The 23,170-nt window shown below is 35.7% G+C and overlaps 1 protein-coding gene across 8 annotated transcripts in view; it reads right to left on the reverse strand.

Annotated features, from left to right (window-relative positions):
* Positions 1 to 20,732, reverse strand: part of sns (nephrin adhesion molecule sticks and stones) — a 326,558-nt gene extending 305,826 nt beyond the window's left edge. For 7 of the 8 annotated variants that reach the window (XM_073988663.1, XM_073988662.1, XM_073988661.1 and 4 more), the window contains exon 1: positions 18,165 to 20,732. In XM_073988663.1, coding sequence (XP_073844764.1) covers positions 18,165 to 18,456 — 292 coding nt within the window. In that variant the 5' untranslated portion in view covers positions 18,457 to 20,732. The remainder of the gene's footprint in view (positions 1 to 18,164) is intronic. The other variant, XM_073988656.1, reaches the window with a different exon arrangement.
* Between the last annotated feature and the right edge of the window lie 2,438 nt (positions 20,733 to 23,170).

Raw genomic sequence — 23,170 nt, forward strand, 5'->3', positions numbered from 1 at the left:
TCGCTTAGTAGCTGTTTGGCTAGTATTAATGGCGGTTTTCTGGATTTCAGCCTATATTCATATGCTATTGATAAATCTCGATTGAGGGGGATGCTGGTATTTGCGGTGATTTTATTATAATTCTTGAGAAGAGCGTGTTTTCTTCTTAAGTTTGGATGTTGAATGTTCGATAGCTTTGGGAGCCATTCTATCGGTGTTGATTTTAGTGTCCCTGTTATCAATCTCATGGTGGAGTTTAGTTGGGCATCAATTCGTCTTACGTGGTGATTGTTGAGCCACACAGATGCTCCGTATTCGGCTGTTGAGCATACTAGAGACAAGGCAAATGTTCGAAGACAGTTGGCCGAGGCACCCCAATTCGTTCCTACGAGTTTCTGGATGATGTTGTTTCTAGATTTGATCTTTTGTGCTGTTTTATTAAGGTGTTGCTTAAACGAAAGGGTTCTGTCAAGAGTTATTCTGAGGTATCTTGGATTGAAGTTGTGGGAGAGAACAGACCCATTGAGGCGAACTGTAAGTTTTTTCCTTCTTCAATATGCGAGAGATGGAAGCAACATACTTCGGTTTTCGATAGACTGGGCTTTAGTCTCCATCTTCGGCAATAGGACGAGATTATTGATATATCATCCTCTAAAGCCTTTTCCAAAATATGAAACATAGAGTTTTTTACTGCGAAACAAAAGTGGCCAATATTAAATATGACTTCTGAGCTTTTAATTGGTCCCAATTGGGTCACCAAAAGTGGAAATATAATAAAGATGGAGAAAAACTGCCAGCTATATCAATTTCCAACATGTGGAATTTATTCTCATGACTGATATGTCTGTTTTTGGACGTATTCAAAGAGAAGAACCTGATAATGAAATTAGACCGTCTGAGCTTTAAATCAAGACCAAATGTGTTGGCGCTGATGGTCAAATATCATAGTTGTTGTAAAGCGCGCTAAGCCATTCCAGTTTTAATACTTTGAAGCGTTAATTTTAATGATAAATACTATTGCTATTTCCGACATAAACTTTTCTATACCTCAGATATTGTTTAAGCATGCCATGCATTTGAAAGAAAAAAGTCTAATGGCAGAGAAGCCATTCCATAGCCGATATGTCTGAGGAGCCGCTCTACAAACGGCGAAACATGCATGTCACATAGTGGTGGTTGTGTGGGTTCGAATCATTGGCTTTCCCTTCTCACTTGCAAAAATAATAAACGGCTCGATTCCAACGAGAAATTAATTAAAAATAAAAAACGTTCATTTTATTTAATTGTAAAACAAGTAAGCCAAGGCTATAGTCGGACGGGGCCGACCATGTGATAGCCTACACCCTTACCACTGGGAATTGGCTTTTCACAAATCAAAAATTTTTTATGGAACAAATAAATTTATTGTAAGAAATAACTATGAGCATTCTGGTACCGTATCACACCAAGCTTAAATAATAATATAATAATTGTTTCGCAAACATCTCAGAAGGGACAAGGGAGACTTCTTTCATATCGATGAGTGAGTGTACCCCGATTCATATTCGCTCAATGATATGGGACCCACAGCTTATCTCCGAGTCCGAACGGCGTGCCCTAAGAACCACTTGTAGAGAAGTTGTATATGGCCATCGTTGAAAATTTGATTTTACGTGGCTGGGGAATAGTTTTGCAAAAAGGTGGCAAAGTGCTGCAATGTTTGTATAAAAAAACAAGTGGATAATTAAAACGTTAGTGCACCATGTAATTTGCAACTATGAAAAAACTGGGAATAGGAAAATGTGGTTCTCTACACAAAACACATTATATATTAAGGCCCGTTATATAGCAGACACGTGATTGCAATTTGCATCAGGGGGAAGATCAGTAGTTCTATTTCCATATGTAGTCTACTTTACCTGCATATGCCCTCCAGGAAATAAAATATAGACCAAAAATATTTTTTTTGTATTTTTCATACAAAAGTAATGGTCCATTTCACTCGCTAAATAATATCAGATCATCGTCCATAATTGTAAGCAACTTTTCTACCTCAACTTTTACCTCTTGCAAAATTTCGTGATTATTGAGCTATAATTGCGACCTCTAGCGTGTTTATGATTACACTAAAACAAATAACTGGGTATATTAGGCTGTAACTCTGCTATCTTATCATGTACACCAACACAATTTAAATCAATAGAAAGGTCAATCGTTCTTCTTCCAAGTATAGCTTACTTGCCCGGAATGTCTCTTCCAGGAAAAAAGATATAAGCTGTATATTAAAAATTTTCACAATTTTCTCTCAATATTATCTAATCACCATCTAAAATTGTAAACTTCTGTGTAATATACTCTTACATTATTTTAAATTTCGAGGCGATCGGACTATAATTGCGACCTACAGAACCGCTAGAAAATTGAATAAATATTATGTTTTTGGTCGATTTCACCCACTAAATATTTCTCGATCATCACCAATAAGAATAGGGATCTATTCTGGCCTGAACCCGACCTCCATACAAAATTTCGTGACGATCGGTCCATAATTGCGGCCTGGAGCGTGTTTACAATTTATAATGGACAGACGGACGGACGGACGGACATACATCTCAAAATCGCTTTATCTCGTCGAGATATGAAGATTGGTATACCACATTGGTGGTCTCCGACGAATATTTCGCGGTGTTACATGAATTTTTACCAAAACAAACTTATAATACCCTTTCCACATTGTGGTGTAGGGTATAAAAAGGTTCCGTAGTTTGAATGAATGATTTTTTTTTTTTCAAAAAATACTATGATATGAAAAAAAAAATCTCAAAAAATTATTTCCTTTTGCGCGAATGAATAACCTTTTGCCTGTTAAAGACTAAAATAACTTTATTCCATTTCAAAATTAAAAAAAGGCCACGCACAAGCCACTTTCGATTGATATGATATATGAAATAAAGCTATATATGATATATATGTAATGACATAAAGATACAATTAGTGAGAAACAAACGGTTATGTCATTTTAGTTATGCCGTGTGCCCCTAAAATATCTGCTAACAGTGACTTCCAAAAATTGTCCAAAGTTCTGAAAAATAAAAAAACTTTAAAAGCTTTTTGTGCGGAAGCTTTTTTATCGAATGACCTTATAATTAATATTTGATGTAATCTTATGTAAAAACTCATCAAAATATCTTACGGGGATAACCCACTCGCTGGAAATGTGCCTCATCGAAATAATGGATTTAGAAACCAAGTATGTTTGGACGAAATCCGTTTCAGACAATTTGGAGTATATTTATCCATGTCCGTCGGTCTACCTATTTGATCTAAAATTTGGTTTTCGTAATATTTTGTAGAAACTTAGATCAAGTTCGAAGATGGGCCATATCCTTCGGATACCTCACCCACAAAATTTCAAAAATTTTCGCTAAAATTGTGCGCACAACAACTCCCGAAGGGATTAACGGATTGGGTCCAAGCTTTGCACGTCGTAATATTTCGAATATGGACTATATCGGTCTACAGCTTCAAGTACCTCCCACACAAATTTTGAAAATTTTTGGCACAAGTACATTTTAGGGACTCTTTTCGGATCAGCATGCAATTTTTTACAGCAGGTTGTGCTCAGGGTCCCATTCACGACGGTACACTTTTCCATATTTCCTGAGATAATGTCCCTAAAGCACTAAATAATCCTGTCGGATCCAAATTAAGAGACTGGTGAGCACGAAAACTTACGAATTGATTGTAATATTTCTTTCAAACGTACATCAAGTTCCAGTAAGGTCTCACGGTGTGCCTTAACCAAATTTAAATGGAAGGTGCTTACACCTGGGAAGTTTTTGCAGATTCTGAAACTGCAATGCTCATAGATGAGTAATATAAAGAAACAAAAAAATCGCCGGAGGGATTTTCAAATAAATCGCGATTTAAGTTCACATTTTTAGGGGTTCTTTAGGTTTTCACGATTTTGCTTGGAAACCGCGAGTCCTATGTAAATGGGCCTAAAGAAAATGTTGTAGCTGTGAAAATTCTCCACCAGATTGACCCTTATGGTAATTTCGTAGGTTTTACCGTTTTTGAGATATAGAAGTTCAAATTAAGACAATGCACTGACTATATCGCCTCCTTATAAAACAAAGTCATTACTGCAATTTCCCAAATTAAACTTATATATCCTGAAAATGGTACAACCTAGGAAAAAAATAATCATCCAATCTTGTAGAGAATTTTCAAAGCTTCAACATTTTCTTTAATCCCATTTTTATATGACTTGCGGTTTCCAAGCAAAATCTTGAAGACTTGGGATAAAAACCTACAAATTTGAACTGAACCTCTATATCTCAAAAATGTTAAAACCTACGAAAAAACTAAAAGGTCGGTCTTGTAGAGAATTTTCACAGCTACAACATTTTCTTTAGACTCGTTTCGATACGACTTGCGGTTTCCAAGCAAAATCGTGAAAACTTAAAAAAAAAACCCTAAAATTGTGAATTTTGATCGCGATTTATTTGAAAATCCCTCCGGCGATTTTTTTGTTTCTTTATATTACTCATCTATGAGCATTGTAGTTTCAGAATCTGCAAAAACTTCCCAGGTGTAAGCACCTTCCATTTAGAGTTAGTTAAGGCGCACCCTTGTCTATATTGGAAAACTTCTTCGGTTCAACAACTTTTTTACTTAAGTGTAGTTGAAGGGCTGTTCGATGATCGTTTGCAAATTTTTATCGAAAGTACTTCCTGTGGTCCACAATGGCGTTCTTCGTAGAAAATCCATGTTTCCACACATACTGGTCCAAAAGCAATAAAAAAGGTCAAAATGATCAACTAAAGTGTGTCTCATGTTTATATCATATTCTAACATATATTTTATCGGTTCACTCCTTCGTGTACATCCCACATACACTTTTAAAATGTTTTAGCAAATGTGTAGTTTAGGGACATATCCAGGATATTTTGAAAATTTATAGCAGGTAGTCCTCGCCACTCATATTACGACAGTATTCTTTTTATAGAGTTTAAGTCCATACTGGCTGAATATGTTTGGATTTGATTGTAATATTTGTTTGGGACTGATTGCAAACAAATATATGTTTGGATCCAAACATAATTTGTTTGTGGCCAAACAAATATCTGTTTGCAACATTTTGTAACATATCTCAATTTAATATGTTTGGGTACCAACATATTTTTTTATGTTAGAACATGTCGGTACGATTAGTTTGCTGGGCTGTTATTCCCTACATTTTCATCTGTCTCATCGTCTCACCATCATATTGACAATGTATCAACAAACCACAATACAACCCCCACCATCGTCTCACGATAACATTGAGACTTTATCAACAAACCACACACACAACAACTACCGACAAACCAAACAACTACAGTGCGTTTGGTGACAAAAAACAAAGTTCGTATAGTCAAATACTTCGCAGCTACAAATTTGTGATTTCTTTAATATAAAGGAAACATCTAATATCTCAAGCCAGCGCTGATAGACTAACCATGTATGTACATACCCAGCAAAAAAAGTCATTACCAAGTGATGACTTTATTCAGTAAAATTTGACAGTTGTAACTACTTACTAATTGACCGTAAAAGTCATTATTTTTACATGGGGATGTCATAGGAAGAAAGTACTTCCTTAAATATGTTTTTTAAGTACATACTTAACCACATACCGGCAGTCGAAAAAAGCTAAAAAGCATATGTTGTACTTTTAGAACAATTGAGGTGAAAATTTATTCAAATTCAACACTCCACAATTTTTTTTGTTTTTTTTTCTTTTATTCCGCTCCCTGGTGTCGAACACACGAACTTCTGATTTGTAGCCAAACACACTACATACTAGGCCACCCATACAAATAGTAAAGGTTGTTTAAAAACATCCATGTACATCAACATTTCTTCGTAATATTGTCAACAACAAACTCCCATGCCGACGGTGAGCCACCGTACTTATTCCGTAGTAAGTAAGTAGTAATTAAGGATGTAACTAGTTATGTGTTAACTGTTATATACATATGTACTGTCTGATAATGCGGAGGGTAATGAGTACTCATTACCTGGTAATACAAAAAGTAATGACATGTGCTTACCAAATTTTTGCTGGGTATGATTCATATTGTTCTGCTATGCTTACAAGACGATAACAACTACAGTGAAACCCTTTAGAAGAAACGGTAAGTTACAATATTACAAAATAAAAGAATTAATAAATAAAAAGCAGCAAAATTTGTCTCTGCTTTGTTTGGTGGTGTGTGGTGGTGTTAGTCAATAAAAAAACTCGCCAAAATTGTTTTTTTAATCTCTCAGAAAAAACCAGTAGTTTTTTGCTTTATGAAAGGCGTTGTTGTGTTTGGGACTGCTTGCAAACAAATATATGTTTGCTGCAAAATATGTTTGGGACATATGTTAGAAAGGCCATTTTTTCTGTGTGAACGACTACTAACTATGGCTCCTCGATTTGGTCCAATCTTGGCACATCGTAATCGTTCCTCCAAACTTGCATCAAATTCGTAGATTGCCTACATCGTTCCACTTCTTCCCGTACCTCCCCACAAAAGTTAAAAAATATGGCCGAAATCCTTATTTTTTATAGTTCTCGCAGTACTCATTACAGCAGTAATGTTATGGAAAAACAACCCATGCTGCGTTTTCTTCTTTTCATTATGTCACAGGCTGAAAGTATATCACTGTCGGCAAAGCCGACTGATACTTTTTACTTGTTATTGAGGATTTTAAAAGATTAGACTTTGCTCTTTACATGGTCTATAATATAATTGCATTTTATTTGATGAAATCGAAAAAAAACCCTTAAACATCCAACAACTAGACTTTAATGGCCAGTTTCACAAAGACGATTCGATGCCATATTGGTTCGAATTACTTGTAACTTATTACAACTTCTTTGCTTGTTTTTACAAATATCAGAAATACCACCACAAAAGCCGTGTAAAGCAAGGAAAATCTGTTGTAAACTTTCCCCTATCGTTAAAAAAGGTTCCTAACCGATGGCATGCAAGTTTTCCCTTGCAGTTGTGTATGTCTTTTCTGTTCTCTGTTGTAAACTTTCCCCTATCGTTAAAAAAGGTTCCTAACCGATGGCATGCAAGTTTTCCCTTGCAGTTGTGTATGTCTTTTCTGTTCTCATTACGACGGAAATTCTTTCTTAAATAAGCTATTAAATTGAATATAATCTTCAGTATCGAGCCATCTACACACATCTAATATGTACTTGTTCGCCAAATCGCGATATTTCAGGGTTTATTTTTACTTAAACAAAGTATATGTATGCACAATGTGTGTATTAAACATAAATGTTTGTTCAAGCAATTAAAATTGTATAAAGAAAAATATCAAAAGGCCTTTAGAAATCGGTTTCGCTGCGGTAACTTTTTTCTCCGTATCGACCAAAAAAAGTTATTACACATTCACCAATTTTTGTGTGCAGTGCACATGTGCACCACGATTTGTTATTTTTTAATTAATAAAAACTCGTGTGCCGTTGAACACACAACCCTAGGATTTAGAGTCGGACACACACACACTGCACCACCGTCCTCATTACTTAGTGAGGAGTAAAGTAAGTGCGAAAAGAAGCTTGTTTACATTACTTTATAATGGGTTACGTAATGACTAACGGATCCGATTTTTTGCTGGGAGTTCGATAAAACTGTTTTATTGTTTCTAAGCAATTTCGACTGTAGTCATTATTTATTACTGTAGTTTCTTTAATCTTGAATGTAATAGGTGTATTTTTGAATATAATATTAATCACCCAGAGAAAGAGGTCCGCACCAGAAACATAGTTTTCCACACTTTTTTGCGAGAATTACATTTAATTTATATTTTCGACATTTGCACATATCTAGTTGTTAGATGGTATTTATTTTATTGTAATCAAACCTTTATTTTCCTGTTGCATTCAACAACTTGACAACAAAACTATCAGCAACTATCTATCAGCGACTTGGATATTTCCCCTCAACCTTTACCATCGACAAAATGGTAGTAATAAGAGCACCAAACACTGTTGATGGATATTATTAGACGAGACGTTCAAGAAACCTGTATACAATAATCGTAGAACAAATTATTACCAACATACACCGGATATCGATAAATCAGTTTGCTCCTGCAGCTGACTGACTATTCAATGGCTTGTCTTGGTGTTTAATGTTGATTTTGTTGTTGTCATCGTTGGCATCGTTTGCTTCCTTACAGTTTCTAATCATTATGACTTTCTGGCTTACTTCCCCCCGATATTCTTCCAACATGTGACATAAACGACGACGACCCGGACAACAATATTGGCAGTTATGTACATCAACTAAATGGCTGTTTAGTTGGTTTGGCGTTGACTTTCAATACCATCAACAATAATGTGAACAAGAACAACAAGAATTCAGCATCTATGGTGTCACCGCCATCAACACAAGATAGCAACCAAAAATCAATTCCACGGCACATTACGCCCCGTAAAAGGCCACAGCAAATGATTGAACGCTTGACGCACAGGTCAACTGCTGCTACTTCGCCATACCATGGGTCCGCCATTAAACAGTCATATTCATGTTGTGGTCTCGTTTTAAGTGCGGCCCCAGATTTAATTCCCCAACGACAAATCTGTTGGTTATCACTGTCACCTTCATAGCCATGCAATTCTCTGGTGACATTCGTGGTGATGTGTTTTTCTTCTGGCTTTAATTTTTGTAGGCAGTTTAAAATAGTCTGCTTAATGTACACTGACTGCTATTGAGCGGACATCGTAAACCTTAAAAACGATTACTCACTCGAGTATTTGGCAAATAAAACAAAATTGAAATGAAAACTTACTGTTACAAGGGAAACGAGTAGAAACCGAAAGCGTTGGTATTTTACAAATTCATGTGGCACGTGGGCGTAGAAGTATCAATACTGATATTGCGTCGTCGATATCGTCAATGACATCTTCGTTTCTGGAATTTTATTCATTTATTTCTCTCAACCGACCAACGCCTTCAAAAGTGCTAAGTGAAATAAACTACCTAGAGCTCCATAATAGTTGAGTATTTTAATGGCATCCTCTTGTGGTAATAAAATTTAAATTTAATGAAATGTCACACAAATGCAGTCACTGAGAGAGGTAGCTAAAATTTAAAATAAACATACATTTCACTTAACGATAAAATTATGAGAGTGGAAGGTCATAAAATACGCTGTACGACAAACAAAAGTACATATTTTAATTTTAATACGAATTATACTTATTTCCAAGAAATTTCATGGAAAAATTGCAATATTAATGTTTATAGTTCAGTAAATTCCATTAAATATTAAAGCCTTTTTCGCAATAACTTATTTAAAATTATTAAGAGCTCAAACTGAAATGTTTATTAAAATACTGTATAATCTCGATAATCCGGGCACAGCCTGTTTCGACGATTTCCGAATTATCGAATTGCGTGGATTGCCGAATGGGGCGTATAATTAGAGTTTTAAATTGTAATTGTCTAAACCAAACACTAAAATGAAATACAGAATTTAAAAAATGCTATAAGTGTAAAAAATAGTGATATCCGGATTAACGAGTAGAAAAACCTCGATAATCCGGACTATTTTAGTGTCCACATTACCGGATTAACCAGTGACCGGATTATCGAGACATTGCTGTGTGTAGGTATATGTAAAATATAATTTTTATTTTTATACCCTACATCACTATATGGGGAAGGTATTATAAATTGTTTTTGGCCAAAAAGTTTGTAACGCATCGAAATAATGGTCGTAGACCACGGTGCTCTTGAAACAATTTTAAATGGAAGGTGCTTACACCTCGGAAGTTTTTGCGGATTCTGAAACTACAATGTTTATAGATGAGAAAAATCAAAAAACAAAAAAATCTCCGGAGCGCTTTTTAAATACATAAATCGCGATTTAAGTTGATATTTTTAGGGGTTGTTTAGGTTTTCACGATTTGGCTTAGAAACCGCAACTCCTATCAACATAGGACTAAAGAAAATGTTGTAGCTATGAAAATTCTCTACAAGATTTACCTTTATGGTATTCTCGTCGGTTTTACCGTTTTTGAGATATATAAGTTCAAATTGGGACAATTCAAATTCAATTCATTTCTGTATCGCCCCCCATATAAAACAATGTCATGACTGCAAATTCCCAACTTAAACTTATATATCTAAAAAATGGTACAACTTAGGATAAGTTACTTAAGCCAGTCTTGTAGAGAATTTTCACAGCTTTAAGATTTTCTCAGATCCTATATCGATAAGACTTACCGTATTCGCGAAACCCTAACAAAAAAACCTAAAAATGTAAACTGAGCTTCTTTATCTCAAAAATGGTACAGACTGGAAACAAATGATAAGCCTGAATCCTCTAGAGAATTTTTACAGCTACAACATTTTCTTTAGCTCCACTTGGATTGGACTTGCCGTTACCAAGCAAAATCGTGAAAACCTAAAAAACACCTAAAAATGTGCATTTTAACCGCGATTTATTTAAAAATCCCTACAGAGATTTTTTCCTGTTTTTGGATTTTTCTCATCTACGAACATTGCTGTTTCAGAATTCACAAAAACTTCCCCTGTGTAAGCAGTTTTCATCAAAAGTTAGTTAAGGCGCACCCTTCATGACATTGTTTTATAAGGGGGCGATACAGTCAGTGCATTGTCCCAATTTGAACTTCTATATCTCAAAAATGGTAAAACCTACGAAAATATTATAAAGGTCGATCTTGTAGAAAATTTTCATAGCTACAACATTTTCTTTAGTCCCATTTTGATAAGACTTGCGTTTTCTAAGCAAAATCGTGAAAACCTAAACAACCCCTAAAAATGTCAACTTAAATCGCGATTTATTTAAAAAGCGCTCCGGCGATTTTTTTTGTGTTTTGATTTTTCTCATCTATAAACATTGTAGTTTCAGAATCCGCAAAAACTTCTGAGGTGTAAGCACCTTCCATTTAAAATTTTTTCAAGAGCACCGTGAGACCTATACCTATATATACCAAAATGAATGTCTCGACGAGCTGAGTCGATCTGGCTAGACACGCTACAGGTCGCAATTTTGATAGGATCGTCACGGAATTTCGGGAGTTGATGGGGGTCCCGGAGAGGAAGAAGCCTATTGATTTTGGTGATGGTCGGATAATATTTAGGGGTCGCAATGGGCAAACAACTTATTTGGGGAAAAATTTAAGGTTTTATTCTAATAAGAATATCTCCGTTTCTAGTTGGGTTATTCCAAAAGCAAAGCCTGTTAATGGAAGAGAAAAATATCACCTTTACATTATACAAAGTAGGTTATCGTAGGTGGTGAAACAACGGAGCTATCGCAGTAGTCGCTAATGCGTCCCATTTTATCATTTTCTGATTTGAAATGTAATAATGACGAATATCCCAGCTTTGGTTGTGGTCATTTCAACGGAAGTAACGAATATTAAAGAAGACAGTCTGAGCTTTAAAATGATCCAAATTCCTTTTCAAAAAGGGTCCCTATTTCTAATTTGTTAAATTAATTTCAAACCTTTTAATCACGCTACAGATCGAATTTTGATCATAACGAAAATTTCAGAGAATGTTCATATGTTCTAGAAAGTTTTTTATTGAGATCTTAGGTCGATTTTTGTAGTTGACTGTATCATTCTTTTTTGGGCGGTTCGGTATCTTTGGACCAGAATCGGAAAAAATACAAAAATCTAATATTTTCCAAGGTATTTTGCTTTTTTCGCCATTAAGAAGCGTTCATTTACAGTTCGCATGTCCCAGAAAGTTGTTTGGTAATATATTTGCTACATTATTTTGGTTAATTGTTTTCTTGAATTTTGCAGCGGAAACCGAGAAAATAGGATAAATATCGGATTTGTTTTGCTATTTTGGCCATTAAGAACCGTTTCAACAGAGTTCTTTCTAGAAAGTTGTTTATTGAGATTCAAGATACATTTCTGTAGTTGGTTGTTTGCTCCAGTTTTGATCGGTTTGATATCTGTAGTCCAAAATCCGAAAAAATATAACGGAAATTTGATCTTGACGATTTTGACCTGGAAGATGATGTTTAATGGATTTTATGTGTTCACAGTTGTTATTCCTTAAGACGAGACTACAACTTTGCTTCTACGAGTGAATAGAAGATATGAGCTTAACAAAATTATTGCTTTCGACATCAAGGCTTCAGGTCTTTTGAGTGACCATAACCGCGAAAGAGGAAGTGATAGGGAAAAACGCCGCGACACGGGTCATCTTATTTTTGGTCTTCTATCACGCTGCGTACAATGAATGTAGAAAATCTCACCTTTACTAGGATGCAAGGTAGGCTGGCATAGGTGGTCAAACAACGGCGATACGTAAAAGTTGGTAATACATCAAAATTTTCCACTTTTTTATTTAAATTTTAATGACGAATATCGCAGCTTTGGTTGGGCGCATTTCAACAAAAGTATGCAATATTAAAGAAGACATTATGAACTTTTAATTGGTCCACCAAAGCCTTACCAAGTAGATTGTCAACAGTGAACAAATATAAAGCATATAGCAAAGGGCGTCAAGGTATCCCAACATTAAATTTTTGCAATTTTTAGTCATAGTTTTCAGGGGGCTTTAATCTTTAAACTAATACAGATTGTGTCGATGTTATTGACCCAGCTCTTCGTGTTTTCTATAGGATACAACTTTGAAGTAAGTAATTCATGCACATTTACGAAAATACCTTGATTTCGAGAGTGCTATAATTATTTGGGTTCAATTTGGTTCATCTGGTATAAAAGCCTGGGTCTCTGATAAATTTAGTATGTCTAAAAAAATGTTAACAGTGAAAAGCTTATACACAGTGGTAGTGGTGTAGGGTATCACATAGTCGGCACCGTCCCGACTATAGCCTTTGCTCACTTGTTTTTATTATTATTTTCTCTGCAAAATATAAAACGCACTAGGATCACTAGTGTTAGGTATGGGTGTTAAACTTAAAATTTGAAAAGCTTTTTTTCAGAACCATGGTGCAATAACAAGGTGACCCAGTAAAAAATAACAAACTTATTCTTTGAATTGTGTCAAAAATATTTCGTGGTTTTATTCTGTTTTGTGCATCACTCGCTACAAAAACTAAAAAGTCTAAGGCCTAAATTTGCTTTCTGGGTAACCTTACCAAACGAATAAAAGGAATGTCTATCTGCAATTATTACTATAGTCCGTTAATATATAACCGGATTTATCAAAACCACTGGATTTCAAGTGCCAACTCCATTGCGTATACGTCAAACAAATCCTCATAAAGAAGGTTAACCCGTCAAAAAGCTATAATATAAACAGGCTATTAGATTGTAGAACCATCGAGATTCAGCTTTAACTACCTTACCCTGCAATTACACAAGACAAGACAATTCTGTTCATGTATTGAATTCGATAAAATGAACAATTTTTCTTATGACGTAGGTATCGTGACAATTGCCAAAACAAGTTTTAAATAATAAATTAAATTCTTTCATTTTACCATTTTTGGGTAACTATTGTTATGTTCCAAAACCTGCAAGAATCTACTAATTTCACTATTTTTAGCACAAAGAATAAAATTGTTATCATAGTAAAATTTTAGGGTGTCCGCTATAATGCGACGGAAAAAAACTTTTTAGTAGAATTTTCCGACTTCATTCTGGCTCCGGTACATTTCTATTTTTCTTACTCCCACTTTTTCATTTCTCCCTTTTCCCTGCGGAAAAGACTTTCCTCCACTCTCGTGCGCTACGAGTTACTGCTGATTGTAGGGTAGCCCTGTATGCCGCATTTTTCTCTTCGGTAGCGGCATGACACTTCTGATGATACAATTCTCAAAAAATAACTCAAAACGATTTGGGAGCTGGACCTAAACTGCACTTTTCCGAAAAAAAAATAATAATTCTTATTTGGGAGTTAGCCGAAGAACTGGACTGTTATATTCCATATTCGAACCTAATATATGAGTATGTCCGAAAAAATATTACGAGGAACAAATTTTCGACCAAATCGATTGATTTTTCGAGACTTATCGTGCGCATAATTTTAGCGTAAATTGTTTAACTTTTATTGGAGAGGAGAGAGTAGACCGATATGACCATATTTGAACGTTTATACAAAATATTATGAGATGCAAAGTATGAAGCAATCCAGCCATACCAGACGGACTGCAGGGCTAAATCTACTCCAAATTGTCGGAATTGCTGTTCAAACATATGCGGTGTCTAAAACCATAACATAACATAACATAACATTTTTTATATAAAGGCTGAGTGCAATGTTATACATGAAGCGAATTCTGGTCTTGGTCTTCTAATGATGAAAAACTTTTTATAGAGGGGAATGCACCAAAAAGAATAAGACGACAGATATACTTCTGTCTAAACTGAAATACTATTTTGTTAAAGCACTTTAAAAAACTTGTTGTTTTTATGTTTGAAAACAACAAATCTGAGATTAAGCTGACATACTTTACAAATAACAAGAAAGTATCAGTCAGCTTTGCTGACGGAGATGTACCCTCAGCCTCTGACCAAAAAAGAATCAAACACAATAATAATGCCGTATATAAAATATATTGAGTTTGTATCACAAGTTTGCTTCAAAATATGAGGGATCGATACCTACAGTAATGTGGGGCTATACCAAATAATTGACATATCGTCGGTGTCATGCTTAAGTGTTCCATACGCCATTTTTGACATTATGAGATAAAGGTACCTTACAAGGTTTTGAACCATGCTCTTTCAGATTTTTTGGTCGGATTTTCTATATCTCTTATAGTTTCTGAGATATTCAGATGCCAGTATGTTCCATATCCGCTTTGTGACCCAACAAATCTTGTCGTTTTGTTCCATATGCATAAAGCCTGGCGTATGGAACAAAACAACTTTAAACTTTTTAGTTCCATATCCATGTCGTTTGGCGTATGGAACAAAAAGAGACAAAAACGAATTGTTCCGCACCAAAAATGATGGCGTTTGGAACAAAAAATTTCCCATTTTTGCCAAGTTACGGAAAAGTGTGGCGTATGGAACAAATTGTTTCAAAGGACTTGGTTTAAAAACTGAAGAATAATAGTTTCTAAGTCCAAATATTTTTGAATATTGTGTTGTTATATGACAACGAAAATTTAGCAATCGTTTAAACAAAAAATCCCTAGTTTAAAGACAAAATTTTGATGTAAGTCCACAAAAATATACGCAAAAACGCCCATTCGACTTGAAGCTAACCGACTACAAAAATGGTATTATAAGAAAACCGCGTTTAAACGTTTTATGTTACCTTAGAAATGCAAAATATCAATCTGTTTTGTCAGATCGAAATTTTTATCAGAAAAAAATATTGATAAGTGGAGGAAATTCCTTAAATAAATGTTAAGGAAACCTATAATAATTTTAATTATATGAGAAAAATAAATGTTTCATTTAAAGTCCTGATTTTTAAACTCCACAGTAGCACTTCATATAAGGGAGGTGGAACACGATTGATAAAAAGTGTTTTGATTGAATTGTGACAAAACGTGTTCCATGTGACACAAACTGCCAAAAACATGAAAAAAAGATTCCATGGAACAATTCAGTAACTTTTTGCAATTATAAAAAATTGCCATAACTTCTAGACTATCACAGATATCTGACTAAAATAAACTACTGATATATTCTATGAGTTTAGTTAAGTAGAACTGAGCTCTTAAAGTATTGGATTATTGCACCATTTTTATCCTGTATGGCCTTAAACATTAACTTGAGTTTTTCTCGAATCAGGCAAATGGCGTATGGAACACTTAAGCATGACACCGACGATATACCAACAATTTTTAGTAAGCCAACTTCTGGTTCATAGAGAGTGCTTGCAGGTTTTTTGGAGCTTCTGGGTCATTATCTCAGGAAGTATGGACTTACTCCGGAAAAAATTTGTACGGTTGTAGTAGGGACCATGAAGACAACCTTCTGCAAAAAAATAAATAGATCCGAGACGAGTCCACAAACTGCATTTTCCCAAATTTTGTGTAGGACGCACACAAAGGACGGGAGCGATAAAGTCCAGTTTCCAACCTGATACATGACTGGATAAATTAATACGATGTGCAAAGTTTGACCCAATCAGAAACTCCCTGCGAGAGTTATTTTGGGGATTTGCTATTTTAGTTGGTGCCGTCGGATTTCTTGGAGCTTTTAGGCCATTATCTCGGGAAGTATGGACTTGCCTCCGAAAAAAATTGTACCGTCGTAAACGGGGCTGCAAGAACAACCTACTGAAAAAAATTTCAAGACGATCCGCGAGGAGGTCTTAAACTTCAGGACCAAATCTATTGCTCCCTTCTAGAGTTATCGTTCACACCATTTTTCAGAAATTTTTTGAACTTTTGTGGGGGAGGTACCCGACGGAGTGGTTCGATATGGCCCATCTTCGAACTTAAACTAAGTTTGGGCAAAATATTACGAAGTGCAAAATTTGGTTCGAATCGGTCCATCCGTTCAAGAGTTGTCGTGCCCACCAGCAAGGCAGACAGACAGACGGACAGACCGACAGACAGAAAGACGGACGGACATGGCTAAATCGACTCCAAATTGTGTGAAACGAATTTCGTCCAAAAATACTTGGGGTCTAAAACCGTTATTTCGATGAGGCACATTTTTGGTCGTATCAAAGTGTCCCTTCTCAGCCTAAAAGCTGAGGGTATAAAAAAATATATATTTTGACAGAGAAAAATACATCAGTGGACTTACTGGCCCGACCGTTGCATCATGGCTATATATTTTCTTATTTTGTATAGCCTGTCAAGGATATAAACCTTGGGCCGTATTCTCGCATTCGATATCGAGTTATAGAAATATTAATAATATTTCGAAAGGCATTCATTTATAACCTCAATAAAGGGATTTTATATATTTTTGAGTCACTAAAAATTAATTTAGTCTTATTAACGATAACACTGGTTAACAAAATAACAAAAACTTGGTTCTTTCATCGCAGATCTAGAATTTATTACTGGAAAATAGCTGTAGACGTTCCAAGCATTTTGACGTACAATATGATATATTTAAGGCCTGTTCTAATGACGTAATCTACTTTAAAGTACACAAAATACGCAATTTTTACAAAGTCTGATATGGGTCTTCTATATTTTCCAAGGTATAGTTAAATTAAACGTAAGGCCCTGAGCTATATCTCAAAAAGAAGAGCCGATGGAGAAAAACTGCTTCCCGATTTGAAAATATTTCGTCAATTTGAGTTCGAAACTGTAAAGAAATCGAATGAAAGAGAAGTGGTGTTCACCAGTGTATGTATTTTTTCCTATAGAAATAAATTTTATTTTGAATATACAGTTAGACTCTCCATAAATATTTCAAATTAAACATATTGTTGTTATATTACTTTTGAAGAAGAACATAAATATTTAAATTCACTGATTGTTGGCGGCAATTAAATCTGGGTTCGATCGCATTGTCGTTGCATGCCATTTCAACGATTTAGTTAACCTGCAACATATTGTAATCGCGCAATTGAAACGGGCTGTGCACAATTGTTGCTGACAGCGAACAACAGTGATTTGGCGGCAATGAATAATTAATTCCACAACTGACACTTAAAGAGGGGGCAAATGTTATTGGTGTTGCAATTGAACTTTACAATACAAGTCCAGTGACCTTTAACATCATCTAGAGCCAGGCCAACTAGCATAGACACCCGAAGGGAAATGAAGAAATGCACCATGTGAGGCAACTAGTCAACGTTTAGAGTTGAGAATTAAAATAGACGAATACAAAGCAGGTGCACAACCAGCCAGCCAGTCAGCTTACCGCATGTGAATGATGACAATTCCCAACAGCAGCAGCAAAGGTTAACAGCAACAACAATAATACACGAGCTCCACACAATACTCTTGGTTCGCTGTTGTTATGCCAATTTGCATATGCACCAGCAATGTTGCACGTATTGTGTATGAATTTTGTTGCATAGTGTTGTTGTTGCTGTTGTTATTGACGTTGATTGCCCTGCCAGAGAATGAATGCAGGGAATTATTGTCGACAAACTCACACACAACAGACAGAGCACAGAGAAATGAGAAAAATAATTATTTTAATGTATGCCGGCGTTGGCAGGGCGATGACGCCAACTATAAGGATAGGATGAACGAACAACAATGAAAGGCTTATTTCGAGCAAAGAAATAAAAATGAAAAATTGAAACTTTGCATTGCAATGTTGCACTTACCAAAGCAGACAAAATGAAGATTTTTAATCCAATGTTGTTGACGCCGTTGTTGATGATAATATTGTCGATGACGATGCGAGCCATAATGTTGCTTGGACGACGACAGCTGCTGATGCTGCTGCTGGAGTTGGTTGTTATGATTATTGCGGCAGTGTTGCTGATGCAGTTGTTGTTGATAGAAACGATGACAATGTTGACATGTATTGCTTGAGGCAGTGGGTACAGCTGCAACTTCATCTCTATTTGTAGCGTAAAAGGGAAATGCACATTGCCCCGGATCTGGGGATTCCATGGTGGCCGATATTAACAACTAACTGCTAGTAGTTTTAGTAGAAATGTAATGCAATAGCTCTGTAGTTGTTGTTTTCTTGTTATGTTTGGTTACAATCAATGTGTAATTATAATATTCTTTTAAATGGGATAGACAGTCAGTAAAGATGAAGAAGAATAAATACTACACTCCGGCTCAGTTAGTAGAGCAATTTATTTTTTGGTTTAATGGCCGGAGCTTTGTTTTTAATTTGTGTGATGTGTTTTGTTGCTTTGGTTTTGTTGTTGCACGCTTTTTGGTATGAACGCTAAGAGCGACATGTCAGAATGTTTTGCAATGATGACCAGAAGTACATCATTTTGCTTATGTCGGTCGCTCAGACACACGCACGCAGTCAGATAGATGCTGACAGTAATAAAAAAACAGTCGAAAACGAAAGAAATGTTTTCAATTCCGTTTTCGGTTATTTGTAATCCTTCGTTCGGGATGGATGAATAACGTACTTTGTTATAGTATTCCTTTTGAGTTGGTAGTTTGGTTGGTTGGTTGGCTGCCTGGCGAGGGTCGTCGTAGTCGTCAATCCTGATGGAGATGTTGTTTATGTTGGCCAGAGGAAAGGATATTCACATTTAAAATTGAAATGTCGATGCTGTTGGCATTTCTGACATTTTATTAAGAATTCTTTTTTGTTTTATTTTTTAGGATTTGCATTACAATTTTCGAATGTAACTTGACGTTGTTCAACTCGCAGAATTCGTCCAAAACAAAGCCAAAGGGTAACCAACATAAATATTTTTACACAATCAACAACAACAATACAGGCTCTCAATGGTCATTGACAAGCCGACAGACAGACCGATGTGGACCAATTTTTTGACGGTTTCTGGTGTTTTGGTTTATTTGTTACTTTTCTCCGGTTGTAATTGAGAGTATATACATATGTATGTGTGCATGTACGTAGGGTAGCTGTTGTAATTTTTATTATTTACGGTCATAAAAAACGCCTCTTTATGGGCATTTCAATACGATGTTAAGCTGCCTCACTTGCTATCCCTGGTAATGGGTAAATCCAAAACCAATAAGAAGAAATGTAAGCATCGACTACTACTCCCTACTAGACTATTGTGTGGGGTCGGTCGAAACCCATTCATTTATTCACAGGAACTATGGCAGCAGCATGCGGCAAGCATATGGCCACAACTAGAAGATGAATTAATGGTTGTTGTAGGTATTATGTTGTACTTGATGAGATGTTGCTGTTGTTGTCGTCTTGGTAGTCTTCTCTTCTGGGTGCGTGGTTGCCTTCTTTACGATGGATTTTCTATTGTGATTTAATGCTTACATCAGCTGAAACTATTCCAGTAGCTAATTAAGAATCATAAACGTGCCAGAATTTCCTCTTAGAAACAGCATTATCAGCACACTTGTGTTGGCCAAGTTAATTTGTTATTGTCTGTTTGTTGTTATTGTTTTTTCTTATTCTTTAATTCGTAGTATTGTTTTTATGAAAGTAAGAAATTTCGTTAGTTTTCCTTGTGTTTGTTATAAATATTATTATCACTATAATTATCATAGTATTCATACATTTATCATCATGAAGCGTTTGCACTGGTTTTTATTTCTTTTTCTTTATTTGTTAAGTATTTTCATCATATTCTTTTCTTTCCTCTTACATTTGTTTTTTTAACAAAAAATTCGCAGGATAACGCGACCATACGCAACTTTTACAACGAAAATATTCTCAAAGAACGATTACGAGTACGAAGACGAAGACAGCTCACACGTCTCTAGAATCACGCACACAGAGAATATAGTCGGACTTTTATTTGGTCCATCGCTTCAATAAGGGGCATTAACATTTTTCACAAAATACATGGAGTAAATTATTTTTGAATGGGACACAACGTCATAAAACCACATAATTTTCTATTCACAATGATGCTCTTTAGCAGTAAATTTTCATTAAATTTGCACAGATACTATTTATTATTTTGCACATTTTTCTATTCCTCATTTATTCATTCTTTTGCTCATCACTTTGGACCAAATTTCCATGCTATTGCCCGGAGTTGGCGAGGAGAGGAAAGTTGGTTAGGATATGTTGTGGAGGTAACGTACATGAGTGTGATAGTCGAAATATTCCGATAGAAAAACTTGTGATGGTTGGTGTTTTTGTTTTTCCACTTCTTGAAAGCAAAACGAAATAAATGCACGTCGCTCAATAGAAATTACCGTCAATACCGATTCAGAGCTAAAACCGAACTAACGGCAATTTCCGCATAGGCATACTCATAACTGCAGCGCAACAGCTAAACAGCACACATGAATGGTTGGTTGGCTCTCTTGGTGAGTACGACAAGTACACAACACACACACACACTCGCCCTCCAAAGGAATACATGTAAACGTATGCCGTACGGCGTACGCAATAAAACACTTGACAAGACTCCCAGTTGTGGAGGCTGTAATCAACCTGAGACACAAGACGCCATTGAGAGCCAGCCGTACAGTTCCGTTTTGAGGGAGTGCAAGAGCAGTTTAAAATATGCACACAAATGAGAGCAACTGGAGAGCTATATGGGAAAACTGAGAGTAAAATATGAAAACACATGTGGGAAAATGTTAATAAAAAACCAGTTTCACTTTCGAAATTCGAAACACCCCAAGTGCTAAATGAATGTCAGGTTGATTGTTTTCTCTGTTTACACTCTCTCACATATTCAGCTTTGGTGTTTGCTTACATTTTTGCAATGGCAAAAATAGCCACACAAATGGTCTGCACTGCGCAATGCCTAAAGGAAGCTGGAATTCAGCCGCCGAATGTCACAAGTGTGGGTATATAAACAAATATGGAAACAACAAAAAGTTTTATACAAAAAACAAGTTTGCAATATTTTGAATATAATTAAAAATTAACAATGACGTAAAAACCCGATTCTAACCTTACAATTATAGTAAGGACGGACAGCACGTACGTACTACGTATTTACATACATACATATGTACAAAATTTGCAAATTTAATACATCTCGACTAATCAAGAGAATGGAATCGGTAGTCTTTTCCATTTTTCTAAGGAGACATAGTTTTGACCTTTGAATTTGTCTCATCTTTCTCTTCTCTTGGTCTCTTTGTTCCACTGTAAAAAAACATGAGCGGGCACACGCAAACACTCCATTCTGAGATTCGCAATTGTTTTGTGAATCCTTTAATCCTCCCGGATGCCGTTATTATTTCAATTATCGCTTACTATTTATGACATTGGTGGACATATGTTGCTGCCTATTGTTGTATGAATGTGTGTCGCATATGTTATGTGGGGGTAGGCATTGTCAGCTCAGCTCTTAGTAGTCAACCATTCCGATTTGTTTTGCGTTCATTCCCATCACAACATAACACATTTTTGCAATAACACTAGCAAGCACGCACTTTTATACTCACCTCGTCGACATCAACTGTAACGTGCTCTCAATCATTGTGTCAGGACTAAAGTCTGCTGAAAATAAGGCAAACAGCTCATTTCTGATGGAGTAACTTCTTCAGATATTAAGTTGTATTGTTTCAGAGGCAAGCTGCGAGCGAGTTACGAATATTTAATGTTGCGTTGGTCATGGGCACGTTGGGCTGGCTACGTCAATACTCTCATACATAATCATCTTTTTTTCCATACACTCAAAGCTCCACAATATTTCTGCGTAAACATAGGATCTTTGGTCCAAGAAAATTAATGGTGAACTTGTTTTGTCGTTTTTTTTCTTGTTTATATTCACGAATATTGTGCGTGTTTATGGGTAATTTGCCGCAGGGAGGCAAATATGCGACAAGTAGGTAATGTATTGTTACGTCTTTATAAGGGTATAATTAACTTAATGTTATGTTGTGAAAAATAAAGGACAGCAGAATAAAAAACGTATTTTTTCAACTTATCGATGTAGGTTTATTTAACAAATACTGATCAGAAGACAACATCAACGTTTTCTCTAGTGAAAATTGTAAACAAGGCATTTTTTCCCTTTTCCCGCCCTGCTGACCGAGGCGGTCACTCCGGGCAGCTGTTGCTACATACTAAGAACGTAAAATAGATGTTGTTATGACATACAAAGGTTAAGATAAAGACATTCTATTATATGATTAGTTATATTCTTCACAAGTAAAAACTAGCGAGAAACGATCACAAACGGGCGGGCCCAAATATACCTATAATAACTTACATCACCATGATTTCAATATACACCAAGACCTCGCTTTGTGTTTGTTTCTGAAGTTGTGTCGTTGCTTAGTTAATACCATTATTCATTATGCGTCGTTCGATTTTAAAAGTTGCGTTATTTTAAGTTTGAGTATCTATTCTATAATATCCTCCACCATAGTATTATGGAAGGTATTTTAGGCTTGTTTTTGTTTGTAACGCACTAATAACACTGTGCCACACGAAAAATTTACAGGGGTTCTGATACGTAAATTCGGTTTTGTGGGAGTCCATAGAAGACGATAACACCTTTGGTTTCTTTGGGTCACTTCGTTTTTTGATTTTATAACGGTAAATGTAGTGAAAAACAGGGTTTCTTGGAATTTCGACATTAAACGGGCATAACTTATTTTTTCCACAAGGAACTTCTACAGCTTATTTTGTGTTTGAAATAGGGAGAATATTGTCTTTCGAGCAAGCCAAAGTTTTTTAAAATCGGTTAACACATGCCTAAGTTATAGTGGTTTAAGTCTGACAAAAACGCAT

Source organism: Musca autumnalis, unplaced genomic scaffold (genome assembly GCF_047663935.1).
Source record: "Musca autumnalis isolate F117 unplaced genomic scaffold, ASM4766393v1 scaffold_5, whole genome shotgun sequence".
NCBI lineage: Eukaryota > Metazoa > Arthropoda > Insecta > Diptera > Muscidae > Musca > Musca autumnalis.